The sequence below is a fragment of the Rhipicephalus sanguineus genome, chromosome 7 (assembly GCF_013339695.2).
Source record: "Rhipicephalus sanguineus isolate Rsan-2018 chromosome 7, BIME_Rsan_1.4, whole genome shotgun sequence".
Lineage (NCBI taxonomy): Eukaryota > Metazoa > Arthropoda > Arachnida > Ixodida > Ixodidae > Rhipicephalus > Rhipicephalus sanguineus.
The window spans coordinates 45388988-45408080 of NC_051182.1; the positions used below are offsets into that span (position 1 = coordinate 45388988).

General features: G+C 47.0%; 1 protein-coding gene across 1 annotated transcript; it reads left to right on the top strand.

Moving 5' to 3' along the window:
- Positions 1-231: 231 nt before the first annotated feature.
- LOC119400676 (uncharacterized) lies at positions 232-18572 on the top strand. The gene is made up of 5 exons (XM_037667691.2): positions 232-348; positions 12187-12338; positions 14729-14796; positions 17330-17407; positions 18307-18572. Exons 2-5 carry the CDS (start codon positions 12220-12222, stop codon positions 18429-18431), a joined length of 390 nt encoding a protein of 129 aa, XP_037523619.1. The 5' UTR covers positions 232-348; positions 12187-12219; the 3' UTR covers positions 18432-18572.
- Positions 18573-19093: the final 521 nt, after the last annotated feature.

The following is a 19093-nucleotide window of genomic DNA, read 5'->3' on the forward strand; positions in this document are numbered from 1 at the left end:
GTCGGTAGGGGGGTCGTGGCGTGAATACAGCCACTGTTCGATCACAGATCCTCTCAGTTGTTTCCAATAAATTTCAACGCTAATGAAAACATGAAGGAACGTGACATGCCATTTATTTCCTGAAAATGATAAGGTTTAGGTCATCGCCATCAGAAAGATTTACACAGTATGGAAACAGTATAATTACCAGGGCTACGAAGCGGGGACCATCACAGAAACCGCAAGATGGAACGACCCTCCACTACATTTGCACTGGTCCTGCTGTGTACCGCGACTGCAGTTCACGCCAAGCTAGGTGCTCCAGGAGGTCCAAGGAAACTGCACTACGATGTTCCTGATGCTTTTGAGGTACTGCGTTGGGGGACGGTGCGCTTGTGAGTGCATCGGGCTTCCCACAACGATTATCCATGTCTTGCGAAATTGCCTAATTCGCACAAAACCTCTTATTCCTTCATGGCAACGAGCGATGCTGACTGCCCCGGCACGGTGGCCTAGTGGTTATGGCGCTCGACTGCTGACCCGAAGGTCGCGGAATCGAATCCCGGCCGTGGTGGCTGCATTTTCGGTGGAGGCGAAAATGTTTGAGGCCCGTGTACTTAGGTTTACGCGCACGTTAAAGAACCCCAGGTGGTCGAAATTATCGGAGCCCTCCACTACGGCGTCTCTCATAATGATATCGTGGTTTTGGGATGTTAAACCCGAGATATTATTATTATTAGCGGCACTGACTAACACTCCTAGGTTTAAATGCACATTTATACCCCATAAAGTGGACGGGAAGATGACCGCCGCCGTAGCTCAGTGGTAGAGTATCGGACGCGTTATTCGAAGGTCGCAGGTGCGGTCCCTGCCGGCGGCAAGTTATCTTTTTGTCCAGATTTCTTTCTTGACAGTGACATCATAATTACTACAAATAACACCCCCTATACTTTCCTTGGCTTTCTCGTCTTTTAGTTCCAAATAATGTTGTGTCTAGCAGAGAAACGTGAGCCCTCAAAAGTCCTCTTCTTTCCTTTATTGTTCATTTGGAATTTATAGTGTGACTCAAATAAATCGCAAAAGTGTGCTTGCGAATGACGATTCGGGCGGGAAGAGGAAATATGCATCGCTTAGCCCCAACGGAGAAGCGGTTAGATAGGAGAGGGCCAACAACATGCGCGCTCTTAATTTACGGCAGAGTATGGACGTAATGTCTAGGGCTTCGATCGCACCCGTTCAGGCATAGCAGAATGCTTATCAGCGCAGGGTGAAAAATAGGGCGATTTTAGTGACATCCGCACAGTTTATTCTGGTGAAATTCTTAATGTTCTATTTCTCCCAATTAGGGTGAAGAATTAACTGATCGCATTGTTTTTGATTGGAAGGCATTTACTAGCGAGCCAACGGCACTTTCAAAAATTGATTGAGCGCAAACACACTGCACATTTACACACGCAATCACATACAAAGCTTCCAACTGTTTATTCATCGCAAGAATGCTTGAATATGTACATCTCGTGGCACCTGCGCGCATTAACAGCAACGAAGCCAACTGCACATAATATGAAGAGCATGCTTTTTTTTCCGCTCTCACATCCTAGAATTTATAAACTCAATTCTGTTGGGAAACAAAGATAGCGATGGTGCGTTTATATAACGGTGCTCATCCTTTTCAGTGAAAAAAAAAAAGCCTCCAAAACCTCACTTGCTGTCTTTCTTGTGCTCCTGCCAAGAATTTTTATCTGAGAAAAACGTGCCTGACATGTCTACACATCACGTAGAATACGCAACCAGGTGTGCATACTTGTCTCTTTTTCTTAATTTTTGGGCATGCTACTTTATTAGGTGATTGACAGACCTTTCGGCTTCACCAGTGTACACCTTGCCGCAGGACAAGGGTATGAGTATACGACTCCCGTGGAACATTTTACAAATGGCCTCTCATGCTTCTTCTCGCAGCCGCGCCTTTTGCTATTGCAACTGCGTTGGCACACCTTCCCGATTTTCTCGGGCACTGAGAGCACCACCGGTACGCTGTGCCTGCCCGCGATTTACTAAAGATTATGCGATAGTTTATGGATATATGGCACAACTTGTAGCCTAATCCTTGAGGGCTAGGTAGCAGTCGTCGCATCTCGTGTTCCACTTTTAAACTTCTGAAGGAGCGTTTTCGCAGTAGCCTTATCGTCGGTGTAATGACCGATCGAGGGAAGCCAGCCTCTAAGTCATTTTACGAAGGCACTTCGACCGGTTCTATCTGTCTGTCTACCTATCTATCCATCTAGCTGCATACGTCTGGACGCCCTTGTGGTCGTCTCCTTTACTTGGTACGCACCAAAAGCAGCATGGGAGGACATGAGTGTATGGCGAGCACGATCCACAGGCCGTGGCATGAATAACGTGACTTGTCTGCCGCGTACGTCATGAAATTCTTTCCACCAGTCACGTGTGACACGTACCCGCATAACACGGCCCGTGGTATGCGGTTATGCGCCACAGGTGATCGACAATAAATGTGAACACCAGGAACAACTAGAATTTCTTTGGAATTCTTAACGCGAAAGCTTTCAGGAGCTCGTGTCACAGGGAATCCGGTGCCGGCGTTGTCGATGAACGAACAATCCGGATTGAAGCGAAGAATAAAAGTTACAGATTGAGCTGGAAGCGAAACCAAGCATTCTGCTTCACAGCCACGTGTTTTACCCCAGAATTATGCCAGTGCTTTAAACTCCTCAGGAAAAAGACCCTACACGAGCGTCGCGTCGGGGCAACGCCATCTGTGGTTGAAGTTTTCACTACGCCCTTTTATAAAAATGTAATCAATCAAGCGTTGCTCAGATACGCCGACAAATGCTACTTATCATATGCGCATCATGGGAGCGTAGCTCAAGCTTCTTTGCAATAAAACTTGACATATACCTCTGCTACAACGCGAATACCGACGTTACATAGGACCATGAGTCACCCATTACACGCCAGTGTAGTCGATGTGCCTGGAAAGGCCACGATATGCGCACAACTGCTAAATACACAAACACGCCCATCCACTTCCTAACGTTTGGCTCACAAGAAAAACAAAATCCATCAGAGGCCGCTACGCGCCGACTGCTTCGCATGAAATCGATTCCCACAATGGCTGGGATCTGCTGGAATTGTTCAGGTATAAATTCGGGCTGCCAACCTATTAGAAATTAACGTTATAGGTGCAGCCGAAACGCATGGCGATGCTCGCAAGTTTTTGAGATGCATCAGACGGCAAAGAAAGGGCAGGCAGGTTTACCAGAGCAGGTCTACAGTTGACTATTCAAAGAATATGAAAGAGAACGATATAGAAAATGTCATAGTATCGCCGCAAGGACGAATGAACGAATTCCATAAAAGCAAACTGGAATGTTACACGAAGTAAGGATAGCCCATCACTCCTTTATCATGAGACCTGATGTAACTTAAAGAAAACACTGGAGTAAGGAAACGCGGCCGTTGCAGCGAGCGAAAGAAGGCGAGGGCTGTCTATGGCTGCAACGCACACATTACGATGAGAGCTCAACGCATGTGAAGAAATGAGCAACAGGGTGGCCGCTTGGGCTGGTTGGTACTTCTTCTTTATTGTGAGGTATGAAAAAAAAAGAATAAAACCTCGGCCCGCACCATAATAATATAGCAGGCAATGCCAATGAGAAAAGAAAAATGAACAGGGCAGAGCCAAGTTAAAGGCTGGTTGGTACTGCATTCTAAAAGGAAAAATCCTTTTTAGAGCGCAGATCTTCGGCGCCCGTTCCTGCGTTGAGCGGCGTCGCCGTGGCCGTCGGTGGCGTAACCGAAAAATTGCCCAGGATGGAATGGTATTTAAACCCGGCCTCCTGCGTGGCAGCATAAACTGTGCACACTACAGACCCGCTGTTTCGGTTTTCTTTCATGGTATTTATTACAAATGTGCGTAATGTACACACATAGCGAACAAAATACCCAAGGGCGCCTCTACAAGTATACATTAAGCGTTGCACAGAAAATAACTTTCGAATAACACTAAAAGGGAATCAGAGCAGTGCATTTCATGAACAGTGGATACCAGTCCGGCTGGAACTGTAGCTGTTGATAAAAGCCTTTTAGCTGTAGAGCCATTTGTATGAAATGCATCCGTGATGATACAATTGGTTCCGCATGCCTCTCTAACATGCCAGTTTTCCATAAACTGTGCATACGCATTAGCAAGAGCATGTCGACAGGCATATAATTCTTACGTGTGCTATAAGAAATTAAATAAATTCGAAAGTTTGCAAGAAGACCCTATACAGGCGTCACGTCGGGCAAGGAATCTCGTTAACATATGTAATATAGCGTGGCATAAGAGTAAAATAAGAACCAGTCATCACACAATGCTAATTGGCAACGAGTGTGCAGTTTAATGCTTCCCACCCACTGCAAAGTGCTTAGGCATAGTTTTTCATTGTCATCAGCCACATGCAGCACCAGCAAAGTGCACATAATAACTTACAGATGTGTAGAGTGTGTGTCGCTTATCCGCAGAAAAACAAGTAATAGCCTAGTGGGTGCTGTCCTATTTCACAAATATTATGTGTGATTTATGGCGTAGTGGATACCTGACATGTGGAATTGTATTGGTTGCCCCAAGAGAGTTTAGAAGGGGGCTCTAGAATGGAAGACGAAAGAGAGCGAACGCGTAGCACTCGAGCGCTGACTGTTTCTGTGGCATTATGCAACGAATGTTACATTGCTACGACTGCGGAAAGCCAAAACTTCAAACACAGTTCGCGTTGCCCCAACACGAAGCTGTGCTCAGTAATCACATTAGGGAGTATCATAATCGTCGGTGAAATTTTTTGTGTGCAGAACATTTCATGAAAAAAATTCAGATAGGACAGAGTGCATTGTGTTTTATCCTGAAACAAATATTTTGCTGAGATGGTTTGCACACAAAAAAGGGTTTAACTTTTAGAACGAAGATATGAGCCGTCGGATGATTCCCAGTTAAAACGCGATGCGCGCTATCTTGCGCGACCAGGCCCGGCTGCTCACAGCGCGCATTTTCTGCCGGAACCACGCAGCCCGCCCTCCGGCACCTCTCCATGTTTCATCTCTATTCGCGGCTCGTTTCATCTCTATTCCAGCCGCGTTCGCCGACAGCGCTCGCACAGCTTCACTCACATATAGTACATGCGACGCGCGGCGTGATGTTATCGATTTGGACCAGGGCTGGGCAGTATCACGATACAAGAGTATCGCGATAGTATTTCAGAGATACTTTTGAGTATCTTATTTGTGTATTTTTCAACATTTTTTCATCCACTGAATACTATCAAAACATGTGGTACAGTACTCCTGAAAAGCGTGTTTCAATTTTTAGAGACCGCGATTCTTATAAGTAAACTCTAAAAAATATCTTGTTCCTCATATTTCTTTCACAGTACTCCTGAGCACTACCTTGGAGCTTGCACATGATTGCCAAGTAAACATAACTACTAAGAGCGGAGCTGTTTAAGGTCGGTGATAATTCATCCGGAGTGCAACGCAGCATCTTGCGGGTACGTGCCACCGTATTTGGCAAACGCCGCTACACACCCCCGGTCCACTAAAACTGAAGAAGCCTTCCATAACTGGAATGTTCGGTGGTGGCTTAAGTCGTGCGCCCTCCGCAAGAAGAAGCTGCTCGTCGGGAGCGTACACGGGAATTGGCGCATAAACGAAAACGATGACGTCGTTCTAATCCAGAAGCCCGCGCAAGAGATGTCGAATCCAAGCGCAAGCGGAGGGCAGAAGATCCATAGATTCGAGTGAGAGGAGCTGAGGTTATACGTGAACGGTTGCATCAGACCGCGAGTTGAAATCCAGGCGAGACGACGCACAACGCCGTTATGAATATGAAATCTGAAGCAACTTGAATGACCTCAGATTGCGAAAACTGTTTAAACAATGCACATGGTGGCAAAACGTCTATAGAGCGAAACCCGCCATGGTGGCCTAGTGGTTATGGTGCTCGACTGCTGACTAGAAGGTCGCGGGGTCGAATCCCGGCTGCGGCGTGCGCATTTTGGATGGAGGCGAAAATGCCTGAAGCCCGCGTACTTAGATTGAGGCGCACGCTATGAACCACAGGTGGTCAAAATTTCTGGAGCCCTCCACTACGGCGTCCTTCATAATCATAGCGTGGTTTTCGGACGGTAAACCGTAACAATTACATTACTGCTATAGAGCAATGAAATAGCCATATGATGCCACTAACTCCGCTATTTAAACGGCCTACGCCGTGTTAAGTCAGTCAGACTGCTTCAAATATTTTTTGTAGGTGTATACATGGGAGTGTCGTGTTTCCGCAGGCAGAAAGCAGGACATGGTAGTTGCCGTAGCAAGTCATCTAACCATGCTGGCTGTGTGCGTTAATGCGGGCTAAATGACCGCTATTGCGGGCGGTTCTTGGCTAATTATTGACAAAGGTCAGCCATTGTTGAGTACTGCTGGCTAGTCAGTGCTACCGTATGTTCGTGAAATAATGGACTTACGAATGATGCCTACGCACTATCGCGATTACAAGTGGTTTGTTTCTGCAGCATTTAACAGCGGATCGGCTATACACTAGTTTCTAGAGGATCCTGCGTTCGTAGACCAAAAACAGCCGTTGCCGTCTCGCTACTGATCGCTGCGGCGGCGCGCCTGCCGCGGCTGCTGCCCATTTGCACGACCATCTGCACCATCTGCACGACAACGTGTCAAGTTGACACGGAAAATTGGACGTATCAGAAGGATTCTGGCTTTGCGAAAATTCGATGTCAAACATACGTATGGTCATGCGCTCTTTAAAGGGGCGCTCATGATGCCGAGGAACACCAGAAATAAGACGCAGTCTGCATGCCACCCGAAAAAAGTGTTCTAGGGAAAGCCGCAATTTACAAAAGCTTGGCTGATCCCTCCGTCACAGAAATCGGTATAACACAAAAGTGAGGTGTGCTCGCAGAAATAGTTCAACGCTTATTATAAATTGATATACGACAGCTTGCACAATCTATATTGATGTCTGACAGCTATAGGCGATGCGCAAAGCGCCGACGACGCCATCTGCCGCCACGGCTTGGAAGCGCTGACGGGTCCCGGTGAGCAGTGTTCCCGCGAGCGTCTACGCGAGTGCACGGATGGATGTGTTTTGCGTCGTGATTTAACGACTCTGTCGGGCCTCAGCGATGTCGAAAAATAATTGCTGCGTTGTCGGCTGCTCAAACACACACAAAAAATCGCTAGGAACGCACTTCTACAGGTTTCCGGTGCTATTTCATGAGCGAGAGCGACGGCGGCGGTGGATTGCGGCTGTACGACGTTGAAAGTAAGCAATCGCGCTTTGTTTACGGCAGTGTTAGAACGATTACCGTGTTTTTATTTCTCCATTTATGTCGCTGCGTATTCAGGGAACGCTACTACGTTTACATTTGGTCGCCTCGCTGCATTGTAGACGCTAAAATGCACATGATGTTGTTATTAGTGATGAGACGCGATGCCTAGGCACTCTTGAAAAACGAATGGCGCGATGCGCAATGCCAGATAATGTGGGGAAGGTGACGGCTCCTTTAAAAAAGCGCCATGGAATCACACGAGTGCTGGACGAAATCGACTGCATTCTACCTATTGATGGCACTGGAATGCGATCATCGGTGCAGAATGTTCGCTGTGCGCTTCTGCACCGATGATGACAAGTGTATCGTTTATTGTTTCACAAGTTTATCGTGCTGGTTTCAAAGTTTTACCAACGCTGACCCTTAATAATAACAATATATGGGGTTTAACGTCCCAAAACCACGATATGATTATGAGAGACGCCGTAGTGGAGGGCTCCGGAAATTTCGACCACCTGGGGTTCTTTAACGTGCACCTAAAGCCAAGTACACGGGCCTCAAACATTTTCGCCTCCATCTAAAATGCAGCCGCCGCGGCCGGGATTCGATCCCGCGACCTTCGGGTCAGCAGTCGAGCGCCATAATCACTAGACCACCGTGGCGGGGCCAACGCTGACCGTTCGCGTGGCCGCACCTGTGGAATCTATACACCGGTGGGACAGCGCTCCCTCAAAATCTACTATATAAACACGTGGCACGTAAACGAAGCTACTGTGTCGAGAAAAAACGTTGGTTCACGCGTCAACGCATGCCGGCATTATTGATCGCGACGTTATCACGAAGGCGGTGTACTTACGATGAGCTCCAATTCGTAGGGAAGCTTGTTGACGCTTGTCTGTGGCAAACACTTGGCGCGTATGGTGACGTACATTGTCGTCCCACACAGCTTTGACATCGGACACATGTCCACTATTATAAAGTGCGGCTCCTTTGCGCACACTATCGCCGCAAAAGTAATTATCTGGGACGCGCACAAGCGGCAAATCGCACGCGCGCGAATGAAGCGTCTGCTACGCGACCCACCAGCGGTTCCAACGGCCGCCGCTACGCGGCTTTCAGTGGCGCCCCTATAGGCGCTGCGCATCGCGGATAGCACCGCTTCTTGTGGATGCACCCACGTTGACGCCTCGAGGCACATCTCCATCCCGACGACTAACGTCATGAATACCTTTAAACCTTTCAGGTAGCTGTAGTAGGTAGTTAACATAGATCTGGACGCAGCATACGGTGAATCCCGCGCAATGATGGCTTCAACATGCACATAATGAACACTAACTCGACATGAACTCTTTGAAAGCATCGCAATTTGTGAAGAGAAACGGCAAGGTGTGCGCTCCCTAGTAGTAGGAACCAGTGCACTCTAACTGTAGGCGGCGGAGAACACCGTTAATCCATTTGGAAGTGGCCCTACGCTGGCAAGGAGGCGTCACATGCTGACGCGAAAGGCGAATCGCGTAACTGCGTCGTCACCGAATCGAATCACCGTGGACGCTGCATTTCACCGACCATAGAGTTTCGTACAATGTTCCAGCGAAAGCCTCTGCCACGCTGGAACTACCGAAACGCTCGCCCTCGGTGCTCGTTAGTGTCATGATGCATTACTCGTGGCCCTCGAGATTGGCTCCGGCAACGCGCCGTTGCTAGTGTCGCTCAGGCCATTCCAAGTGCACGGGGAGTGCGTAATCAGATGAAGTGGTGTGACAGCCAGACTAGCGTCGGCTATTAGACGCTGAGCTTCTTTACTGAGCTTGTGTCACGGAGGAAGAAGTGGGTTGAGCTAAGAAAGATCACACCATGGCCGAGCTAGAAACGCGACAGGAAACGCGACGCGCGTCGTGTCTGCCCTCTAGTCTGGCCGTGATTTCTCACGGTTCGAGCTGGGAACGCGGCGTGACAGCCAGGCGAGCGTAGCAGAGCTACTATTTTTTAATATGAATGGATGCTATGAGCTAGGCTTGGACTAGAACCACCACTTCGTGGTGCTAAGTTGACAAAGTTACACTTCTTTTGGAAATGCGCCGTTTCCTAACGCGCCGTCCAGGCAGAAAGGCTAAAAAGAACTGGTTTTCCAGACTCCATAATTGCATCTGTTGCGGAAAAAATGCTACGGAATATATCAGGAACTAAAAAGAATGCAGAAGCCGAAAAGCGAGAGAAGCGGCCGGTGGTGATTCCCTATGTACATAATGTATCACATAGACTAAAAAAGGTAGCGAACAAACATGACGTCCGTGTTGCATTCTCAGCACCACAAAAACTGATAAGTCTTTGTAACAAAGTCAACAATGCAAATAAAACCAGAAAATGCAATACATGTCAGATAAAACATGCGCAGAGGTTCGTCGAGTGCGACGTAGAAGTAGTGTACAGTATTCCGCTAACCTGCGGAAAACAATATATAGAACAAACCTCGAGATGCATTAACACAAGACTTAGAGAGCATCGGTACAATTGCGAGCGAGTCACCCACCCAGGGAATCTAGCAACACATTGTAATCGATGCTCGTGCGCAGCTGAATTTGAAAAAAACAAATATTGTAAAACACGTGAAAGATGAAAAAGAGAGATTGGTGTCTGAAGCAGCCATCATGGCTTCTCTGGGTGAACAAAACTGCGTGAGCATGCCGTCTTTACATTTATCTTCTGCAGAAGTAAATCTTGCAGTGAAAACGCGAAGGGTGAATTTCGTGTAGGCGAGGGTATGTCTGTTTTATCACTCTGACGTGTGCCTTGTACTCGATATATATTTGAACAACGCACGAAATAAATCAGTTGAAAGTTGCGCTTTGTCTCGTCTACTTCTGTTCGTCTCTACGTCTTCTTCGTCGGTAGTGTTTTCATAAAATAGCGCATAATCAAGACTGCGCCGAAGGCGACGGCCGTAGCAAAAGTGCAACGGTGCGTTGCCGGAGCTAATCGCGGAGGGCATGCATTGCTTCACTCTACTTCTTCCAGACGGCCAAACCACCCGGCGAACCAAAAGCACTGTGAGAGCAAAGTGTGAGAAGCCTCCTGCATTTGTAACCGTGGTGCAGTGGTCAGAGCACCCGCCTCCTATCGTCACGGACCGAGAGAGCGTGGGTTCGACTTGCGTTTGCAGGACTTGTTTTGCTTTCACATCCAATCGTGTGCAAAATGTTTTGCTGACGTATTTCCGTGAAGGAAATACGTTCCGCGAAGGAAATACGGGTGGAATGGTGTCGAATTTTTTTCGTTCAATCTTCCCCAATTGTAGTATTATTGCCGCGTTCTGAAAGAGAGCCTTTCGGCGCCGTCACCACAGCCGCAGTAAATGAGTGAGTGTGCGTCAGAAGTGTTAGTATCATAACGTGTACAGCTATATTTGTCAAGCGAAGCTTTTACTGGCCAGCCTGCGTCGGCGTTGTCGTGGTCACGCCGATATACCTGTTGCTCCCAGAACAGAGAACGTGCGGTGAATGCGAATGCGCTCTAAATGGGCCTCTTGGCCGGGGATTCAGCTGCACCACCGTCGTATGACGTCACCCTTGCCGCCACTCGGGCTCCTATGGCGACTCGCGCTTAGGGAAAAGGAAAGAAAGGGGGGTTCGCGCGTGCTCGGCAGGGCTTCTCTCGCCTCAGATTATTCTCCCAGTTATGATGGCATAGCTGTGCGTCATGCGTTCCGTCGAGGAGCATGCGGCGTGTGATCAACGGCAGCGCGAACTCGCCCGGCTCGCCCGGGAAAGGGCTCGTCGTCGACGTGCAGACCCCCCTTCCTCCCTCTTCCCGCCCTCCCCCCTCGTGCGGGCTGCTCAAGACGGGGGCATACATCAACGAAGAGCTGCGCATCCCGGGTTCACGGTAAACGAAGCCCGGTGCGACGTCCAAGTTTCAACGCGACTATCTGAATACGAGCTTCTGGGCCAGCATCAGTGCGCGTGATTGGTTGTAGTTCCTTCACAACGTGTTACATGTCAGTGCGATTCGTCCCGAAGAACAACGACAAAATCGGGTTTGAACGTTTAAAGGAAGATTACTCCGCCCGTGGCCACAACAAATTCAATATATGCTGGGCACCCACGACAAGCTTCGCTTACCCCCGTGTTCTCGAGAGGGAAAGGGCTTATAATTTTTGTTTACGAAGACATGCAGTGAACTAATGAGTATATATCTTGCCGCCATCATGGCTGATATTTATTTTGCTTGAAAAATTGGCGCAGCTTGCACTAAGCTGCGCAATGCCTGAAACAGCGAAATTGGATGATTCTGAAGACTGATTTCGTTGCTTCTAGGTTGTTTCTAGGCCTTAGCTAGGGGATGCAAGTTGTTTCTAGGTTGCTTCTAGGTTATCGCTAGACTTTACCTAGGTGGTGCTAGGTTGTTTCTACGTTGATTTTCAGCGCAGGGGGGTTCGAGTTAAACCACAGACTGTCACAGACACGACACGGTTGTCCTAATTCCGGAGACATAAACTCGCGCTGAAACCAAGCATTCGCACTTCTCGGTGATCTACGGGCACGCCGTCGTTGGCGTAGGCCTTCTGTCGCTTCGGGGTCTTCTCGCAGCCGCCATTGACTTCCCCACTCTCTAGTATTCGCTCGTTGTATGTACTCGGGATCTTCGGCTTGCCGCCGTCGCTTCGCAGCCATTTGTTGGGCTAACTTTTGCATTCTTCATTTTTTGTGGACCAGTGGTGAGTAATGGGATTTACCCAATTTCTGTGGAGCATACCCTTTTATGATGATGATCGACTCACAAGGAACGATTTGCTAAATAGCTTCGCTGGTAAAACGAGCACAGAACAATAAAACTTCACGCTCTAATTTGAAGTTAATTTACCATGCAGGTGATCTCGGCCTTTCCTTTTTCCGTGGCGATAATGGACTCGGACAACGACACCATCTTCGAATGCCTGACTTCCAACCGCACTCACATCGACTACGAGACCAAGAAGGCCACGTTTGTCTGGACCGTTGGAGGGACGAGGAATGTGCCCAAGTAGGAACCATTAACATTACTAAAACAGTTCATAAGGGTAGCCTGAAACTCATTGTTGCGTCATCAAAAAATGTTTTTTTTTTTTGCTGCTACGCTGTACATGGATAGGGCATTTAATCCCTGTGTGTTAAAAGAAAAGAACACTAGCGCACGCACGTGCACAGCATTTGGGCAGACCCCACTACTCACCACTGGTTCACTAAAAATGAAGAAAACACAGGGACGGGAAACAAGTTACCATCGTGCAGGAAACGCGAAGCGCATGTGCAAGCCAGACAAGAAGGCAGATGTCACGAAAAAAAAAGATGTATGCTGTTCATGCAGAAAACTTCAGAGGAGCAAGCGCTAACTTACAAACGGCCTTTCTGAACAGACGATTCGGATCTATTCTCCATCTCGTAAGTTCCTTTCAGCACTGTGGAGGCTAAGTACCCTTAACCCCTTAAGTGCGTTATTTTTTTGAAAATTTCCCAACCAAAATTGCCTATTTTTTTATTGCTGATTTCGAATCTGATTGTACTAAAAAGAAGCTAGTCGATGTTTAAAAAAATATTTGTACCACATACTTAGTCAAATCAACACAATAAAATTTATTTCCAGAGGACAATACATAGGAAACCAGCTGCCTGCTGCTAATAAAAATAACCTTATAAAGAACAGTTGCAGACGCCACAACTTTCTTCACTTGTGTAGGCTAAGTACCCTTGGGCTATTTCACACGGGAAACTTCGGGACTGAGTGGAAAATTTCAAAACACGGAATTATGCAAAGCGGCTTGTTGCAGCTCCTGCACCAAAAGCGAGGATCCACTGGCCAGCACTCACAATGTTCGCTTCCAAGCTCTCTTCATCTTCATCGGAGGAGCTGCTCAATTCACCGCCATCGCTGTGTTCACTTCCGGACACAAGATAAACATCTGTATCCGAATAGTCATCACTCGAAGAAGATGACAAAAATGAAAACCTTCTTTTTCGTGTTCACGAGCCAGCTATGCATAGGTCGCCGCCACCGCAAGCCAGCTTTTCATACAAAAACCGCGCTCTTTCTGCAGGAGAAAAATAAATTGTCAAGTAAATGCTGCCATCTGGTGAATTACATGCAATCTAAGCTGTAGACGAGGGCTCCTGAACGCACGCTAGAGGGGAGTACCTATTCCGCTAGGACGAGCTCTGTTCGTCCAAAGCAATTAGGGGACAGTCTGGGCAGGACGAACTCTGCTCGTCCAAAGCAGTTAAGGGGTTAAGCCTATAGGAAGGGCGAAAGTCCCTCACGGTGTATTCATCCGCGCCGCGTCGTCTGCTCAGCGTTCCCACGGCGTATGCACGTGCGCGTTGGGCGAGTAAAGAGGAGTGAAGCGAACAGACGGCAGCGCTTGAAGAAAAACAAGATGGCTGCATCCATCGGCGCTGGTGCCCTCCGCCTCGAATTGATCAAGTCGTCGTCGTGCGCTGTGTGGCCCGAAAGTTGGAAGCTAACGCTTGTATTTGCTATATATTTATGTCCTGACGCCGCGACAGCAATTCATCCATGACTATGTGGCGCTATTTCTATGAACCATTATGAAATTCTCGGCGCGTTAGGCTTAGTAGGCCTGGCTAAACAAACACTTGATCTCGCCAATAGTGACAAAGCGTAGCTGATGCTTTGTCCTCAGCGTGAGATGGCGCAAAGCGATGGCTCATTGCACCAATTATTTGTTCCTGTCAGCGCAGTGTTGAGTAGCAAGCGCAAGTTCTGATCAAAGCGGGAGGTCGCGCCCGCATGGGCGCTGCCATATTGATATGTAACCACAGTTCTGCCATATTGATATCTGAACACAGTTACCGGCAGTTAGCGATACAACAATGAAATAATTGCGAAGAACAATGGACATATCACGTATCGATGTGATGCAACACGTGCCAAACAAGCGCGAATATTTGAGCTCTGACAACTGTACGGTAATAATATCTGGAACTATGTTTCGCGGTGCAGGATTACACCCCGCAACTTTGGTAGTGCTGAACAGTAGTGGCGAGATGGAATGTAGTTGCAGGGTTCGTGATAGCCTAAGGCTCAGTGTCAGTGTCGAAACTCAGTGTCACCTCTGAGTAGTATTTTAAACAGCGTCTCTGCTCGACAGCCTGCACAGAGTGATATTACTCCTCAAATAATTCGCCAATATTAACATATCTGTTAGGACAGTGAAAGTTTGTTTGAGTGGTAATTAGGTGTGTACCTAACGCTTATCTCAAACCAGCTACGACGTGAAAAATTTACCGAGGAACCTTAAGAAAGTGAAGAAACAAAATACGCTTCCGTATGAAGGCGTCAATAAAGATATCGGGTCCGGAATATATGTAAAATTGTAGGCAAAGTATTGTACCCATTATTATTGAATGATTGTGCAGGCAGGAAGTTCCGTTCTTCGTGTCACCTGGGTCTACGCCTGGAACAATGGACATGCTTATCGGGGACGGTGAGTACTTGCACGAATTATGCAGGAAAACGAGGTTTTTGTCCTCAAAAGTAGAAGATTGCAGACGGCGAACTCAGCTTTGTATTGACAGCTTGCCGTGCAACCGATGGAGCAAGGCTAGCACCTGACTGCACTTGAAGAGCAACATCAGGTGGCTGTGACAGTTCGATCGTGAATAACATTTGCCCGCCAGCGGGAAAATGTAAAGGCGGCAAACTTTGGACATTCAGGCAATTCTACATTATCGGTGTTAGAACCTGATAGCGTTGTGCCTCCGTGGTACGATTTTTTTTCGTGACTCCAAACTTTGTAGTCGCTGCCATTGATTAAAAATGAATATTGCTACACAAGCTACTGAAACTAATTATGCTGCAAAGGTGACTTTGATATGAAGAAAGAATAAGCCTCTGAAGGAGTAAATGGTACAAGCCCGTATATGTGTTGTCTTGATGCTTGCAGAAAATTGAAGCAATGAATGGGTGACGCAGAAAGGTACGCAACTGACGTGGTATGCGATGTGTCTACAAGGAAAACTTTATAGGGTTTCTTGAATACCATAATTTCCGCACATGAATCGTATAGAATACACCTAGCTTCGAGTATTAAACCGAATATGGAATAATTGAGCCAAATGTTTAGTTGACTAACGAACTATTGTAACGCAACATGAAGTAGCGTAACGCATCGTAATATTCTAACGTAACATGATGTTTTCCTTGAATAAGGGTGCCAGGTTGCGTGAAGTGGCGAAATACTGCGACTCATTGGCGTTTGTGCTCTGAATGTTTTACTGGTTATTTAAAGTTGTGTAACCGAGATCGTGACTTTGGAACGATGCACGCATGACGTTATTCTGGAGGTAGATTTTTCTGCAAACTTTTTTGTGGGGCATCTGTCGATTTCCGGTGAGCTTTATGTAAACAGCAGAAATCTAGGAATCGTTGCAGGCTATAAATAATTCTTAAAAGAAATGATTGATGAAATACTGGCTCAACAAAAGACATGTGCTATTTCTGATGAGATGACGCAACGTCCATGCTCATTAGTGTCTGTGTCTGTCATCGCTTGTGCTCATACCGATGATTCATTTGAATCGTGTTGCAACCACTTTACAATTCTTCTGGAAAGAACATAATGGTGCCTAGAAGCATTGTATCTGTGACCAATGGAACCGTGTCGTCGTGGGTACTAACTGTTCTTCCGCGCCCGCGCGTGTTTCCAAACGCACGAAGACGGCCGTCACGTGCAGTCTTTCATGTAGTTCCGCAGTGCTCTTCGCCACGTGCAGTTTCGCAATGGTTTTCGGAGATTAGACGAGTTCTAAGACGATATGCACACTCAGTATGGCAGAAGCCTCACCGAGTTTCTTCCTGCTAATGCAAGGTGCAAGGCATGTTAATGAAGAAGTAATTCAAGAGCCATCAAGTTCATCAAGTCGCTTCGCCATTTATTCTGGAGAAAAAATAAAGGTGGCGCATGTAGCTTTTATGCTTATTGTAGGCGGCTAGGTGCGATTGCAAAAAATGATGTCTATATGCTCCTGCGAATTGATGACTTATTGAACTGCCCTACCCCCAATGTACAACCAACTAGCCCCTATCGCTGCTATTATTAATGAGGGTTCTTTCAATTTTGCTTCTTTGTCGTTGCGAGGCTTTAGCTAAGTGATGCTAGGTTGTTGCTACGTTGATTCTCAGAGCAGAGAGGTTCGAGTTAAACCACAGACGGTCACAGACACGACACGAATGTCCAAACTCCGGAGAAAGAAACGCGCACTAAAACCAAGCGTTCGCACCTCTCACCGATCTACCGGTATGTCGGCGTTGACGTATGCCTTCCATCGCTTCGGGGTGTTCTCGCAGCCGCCGTTGCCTTTCCCGTTCCCTCGTGTTGGGCTAACTGTTGCCTTCTTTCTTTTTAATGGACCAGTGGTGAGTTGTTGGGTTTACCCAATTCCTCTGACACATACCTGATAGGCCACACAGGATAGGCCGCACAAATTACGGCTGCATCAAACAGGTTCGCTGTTAAAAAGTGAAAGATGACCTATCTCACGAAAACCAACATGACCTTTAAAAAGAGATAGGCTTAAAGTTTGCTGAAAAACAGAATGATTAGCAATACATTGACACGTAGTATACTGCCTACTTGTTAGCCTTATGAAATTGATGCCTAATCGGTGTGACATACCAGAACTCGAGCTAGCCAAAAATTTACTTGGACAGACTCTCCTCGCAACTCCAAGACATGTCTGCAGACATGCAGGGAAACAGAAAACACTATGCCTTGATGCAGAACGTACCAACCGTGCTAGATAATTTAGTATGTTGAAATGCACTGCAACCCCTCTCGTAGTGAGTCCTAACGCTTTGAGTAGTACAGAAGGAGCTTTGACTGCCTAACATTGAAGAAATTTAAAGGTACCTACAGGTAACTTGTGCGGCGGACAGACTGCGACAAAAGGATTGACAGAGGTGAAAGAGTGCTGCGCATGCGCAGTCTGAAAAGGTTGTAGTATTATTTTTTGTTTCAGATCCAGACGTAAAGGAGGGCATATTCTACTACTTTGGCCAAGACTGCATCGTGATGGATCTTGAGTATCGCGGGCATCGTAAGTTTCACGCTAAAGTGACAGCGCGATGCGTGTTTCATTGGAACATGGATGTATAGTAATTAAAGGTGTTCATCAGGTTAATCACCATGCAAATTTGATGGCTAAAGTCTTACATTGTTAAGCTCGAAAACGCGGGTTCAATTTACGACCAGGGTGGCGCTATTTCCGTGCAAGCGGAGTGGAAAAAATATCCCGTGTACTTAAATTAGAGTGCATGTCAAATAAATCCAGGATGTGACCAAATTAATCCGATGTCCCCCACTGCGTCATGCCTTATAAAAAAAAAACTCACAGGGTACCTTATGCATTCATTTAAGACGACTCGAAGGCGAGAGTCATCTTCTTTTTCTCCTCAGTCGATGTTTTCATCCTGCCCCGCCACACTTCGAAAGCTTTCTAAGCAGGCTTCATTGAGGCCTGCTTGATGTGCTGTAGGTGGTGCTAGTCATCAGCCATCAGCTAAAGAAATAGCGATGTTAGAGTGCATCAAAGAAGCGACCTATATGTAGGACACTGGGCATATATGGTTTATTTCTTTTCAATGCGATTCTTCAATGATTTCTTGCAAAGTATGCGTGATAATAGTGGGATATCACCCCAAAATTGACCACGGTAGTGAAAGACTGTCAAATCATGCGACGGAGCAATTCGTCAGGTGTAGTTATTTCACCAACAAAATTGCGAGAGACAGGTAACAACGGACAAGATTGACGCCCATCGTTCTTCAGCCCAGATAACACGCCTTGGCTTCTAGCTCTGTCCCTCCGCTCGAGTGGGCACTATGCCTTGGCCACGCATTTCAGTGACACTACACGCGCTGTTGCTTTTATAAAGAACGCCGTGTGTCAATATTTCTCATCGTGATTGTATGCATGCCTCGATCTATTTTTTTTCAGTGTGCATTCTGTGGACAGCTCGGTATCTGATGCACCATGTGCCTCCGGAGTGTATTGACCAGTTTGTCGACACCTGCGGCGTGGATGTCGATCCGCGCAGAAGGGACCTCTGCCCCGACGACTAATCAGACTTCTTGGTAATAATATGGCAAGAGGACAAATGTGTTTTTTATGGTGTTTTCTGATGCACAATAGAATGGGAAGCTTCTGCTGGTGTGGTAAAACGGGCTATGCATCAACATCGAATTGTAATAAACTTGGTTTGACTGGGTTTCTTCTCGGAGTTCTTTATTCAGGTAAGTAAATCTTGAAATTGTACATTTGAAGATCAAAACTAAGGGAAAGAGAAACTGGCCAACGTGCTTTAACATTATTTACAGGTGCCCCTTTAAGAGGTCCTGAACCACTTTTGAAAGTAATCATCGAATGTCCTCAGTATCGGAGCTTATTGCCTAGCGAATCTATTGTCACAAAAATTTCTCGAATCCGTTAACAACTAGCGGACTTGCAGGAATTTTTCGAACGCTTTAAGTGGGTGTCCTCTCTTCACGTCCCGAGGAGAGCACTGGAAACTACAGAGGGAGGGATGGCTCGGGGGAAAGAAGTTACGCAAGCACGCGTCATGACTTTGAGCGCGCGTGATGAAGTGCGACCACTCTCTCTCTCGTTATGATTCCTGTACGTGCTAGTGTGGCTACTGTGTAATTTTAGCAGATGATGGAGCGCAGCGCCGGCACGTGGCGGTACCTCGTGGCAAGAAGCATATCTGTGCGCGTATTCAGAAAAG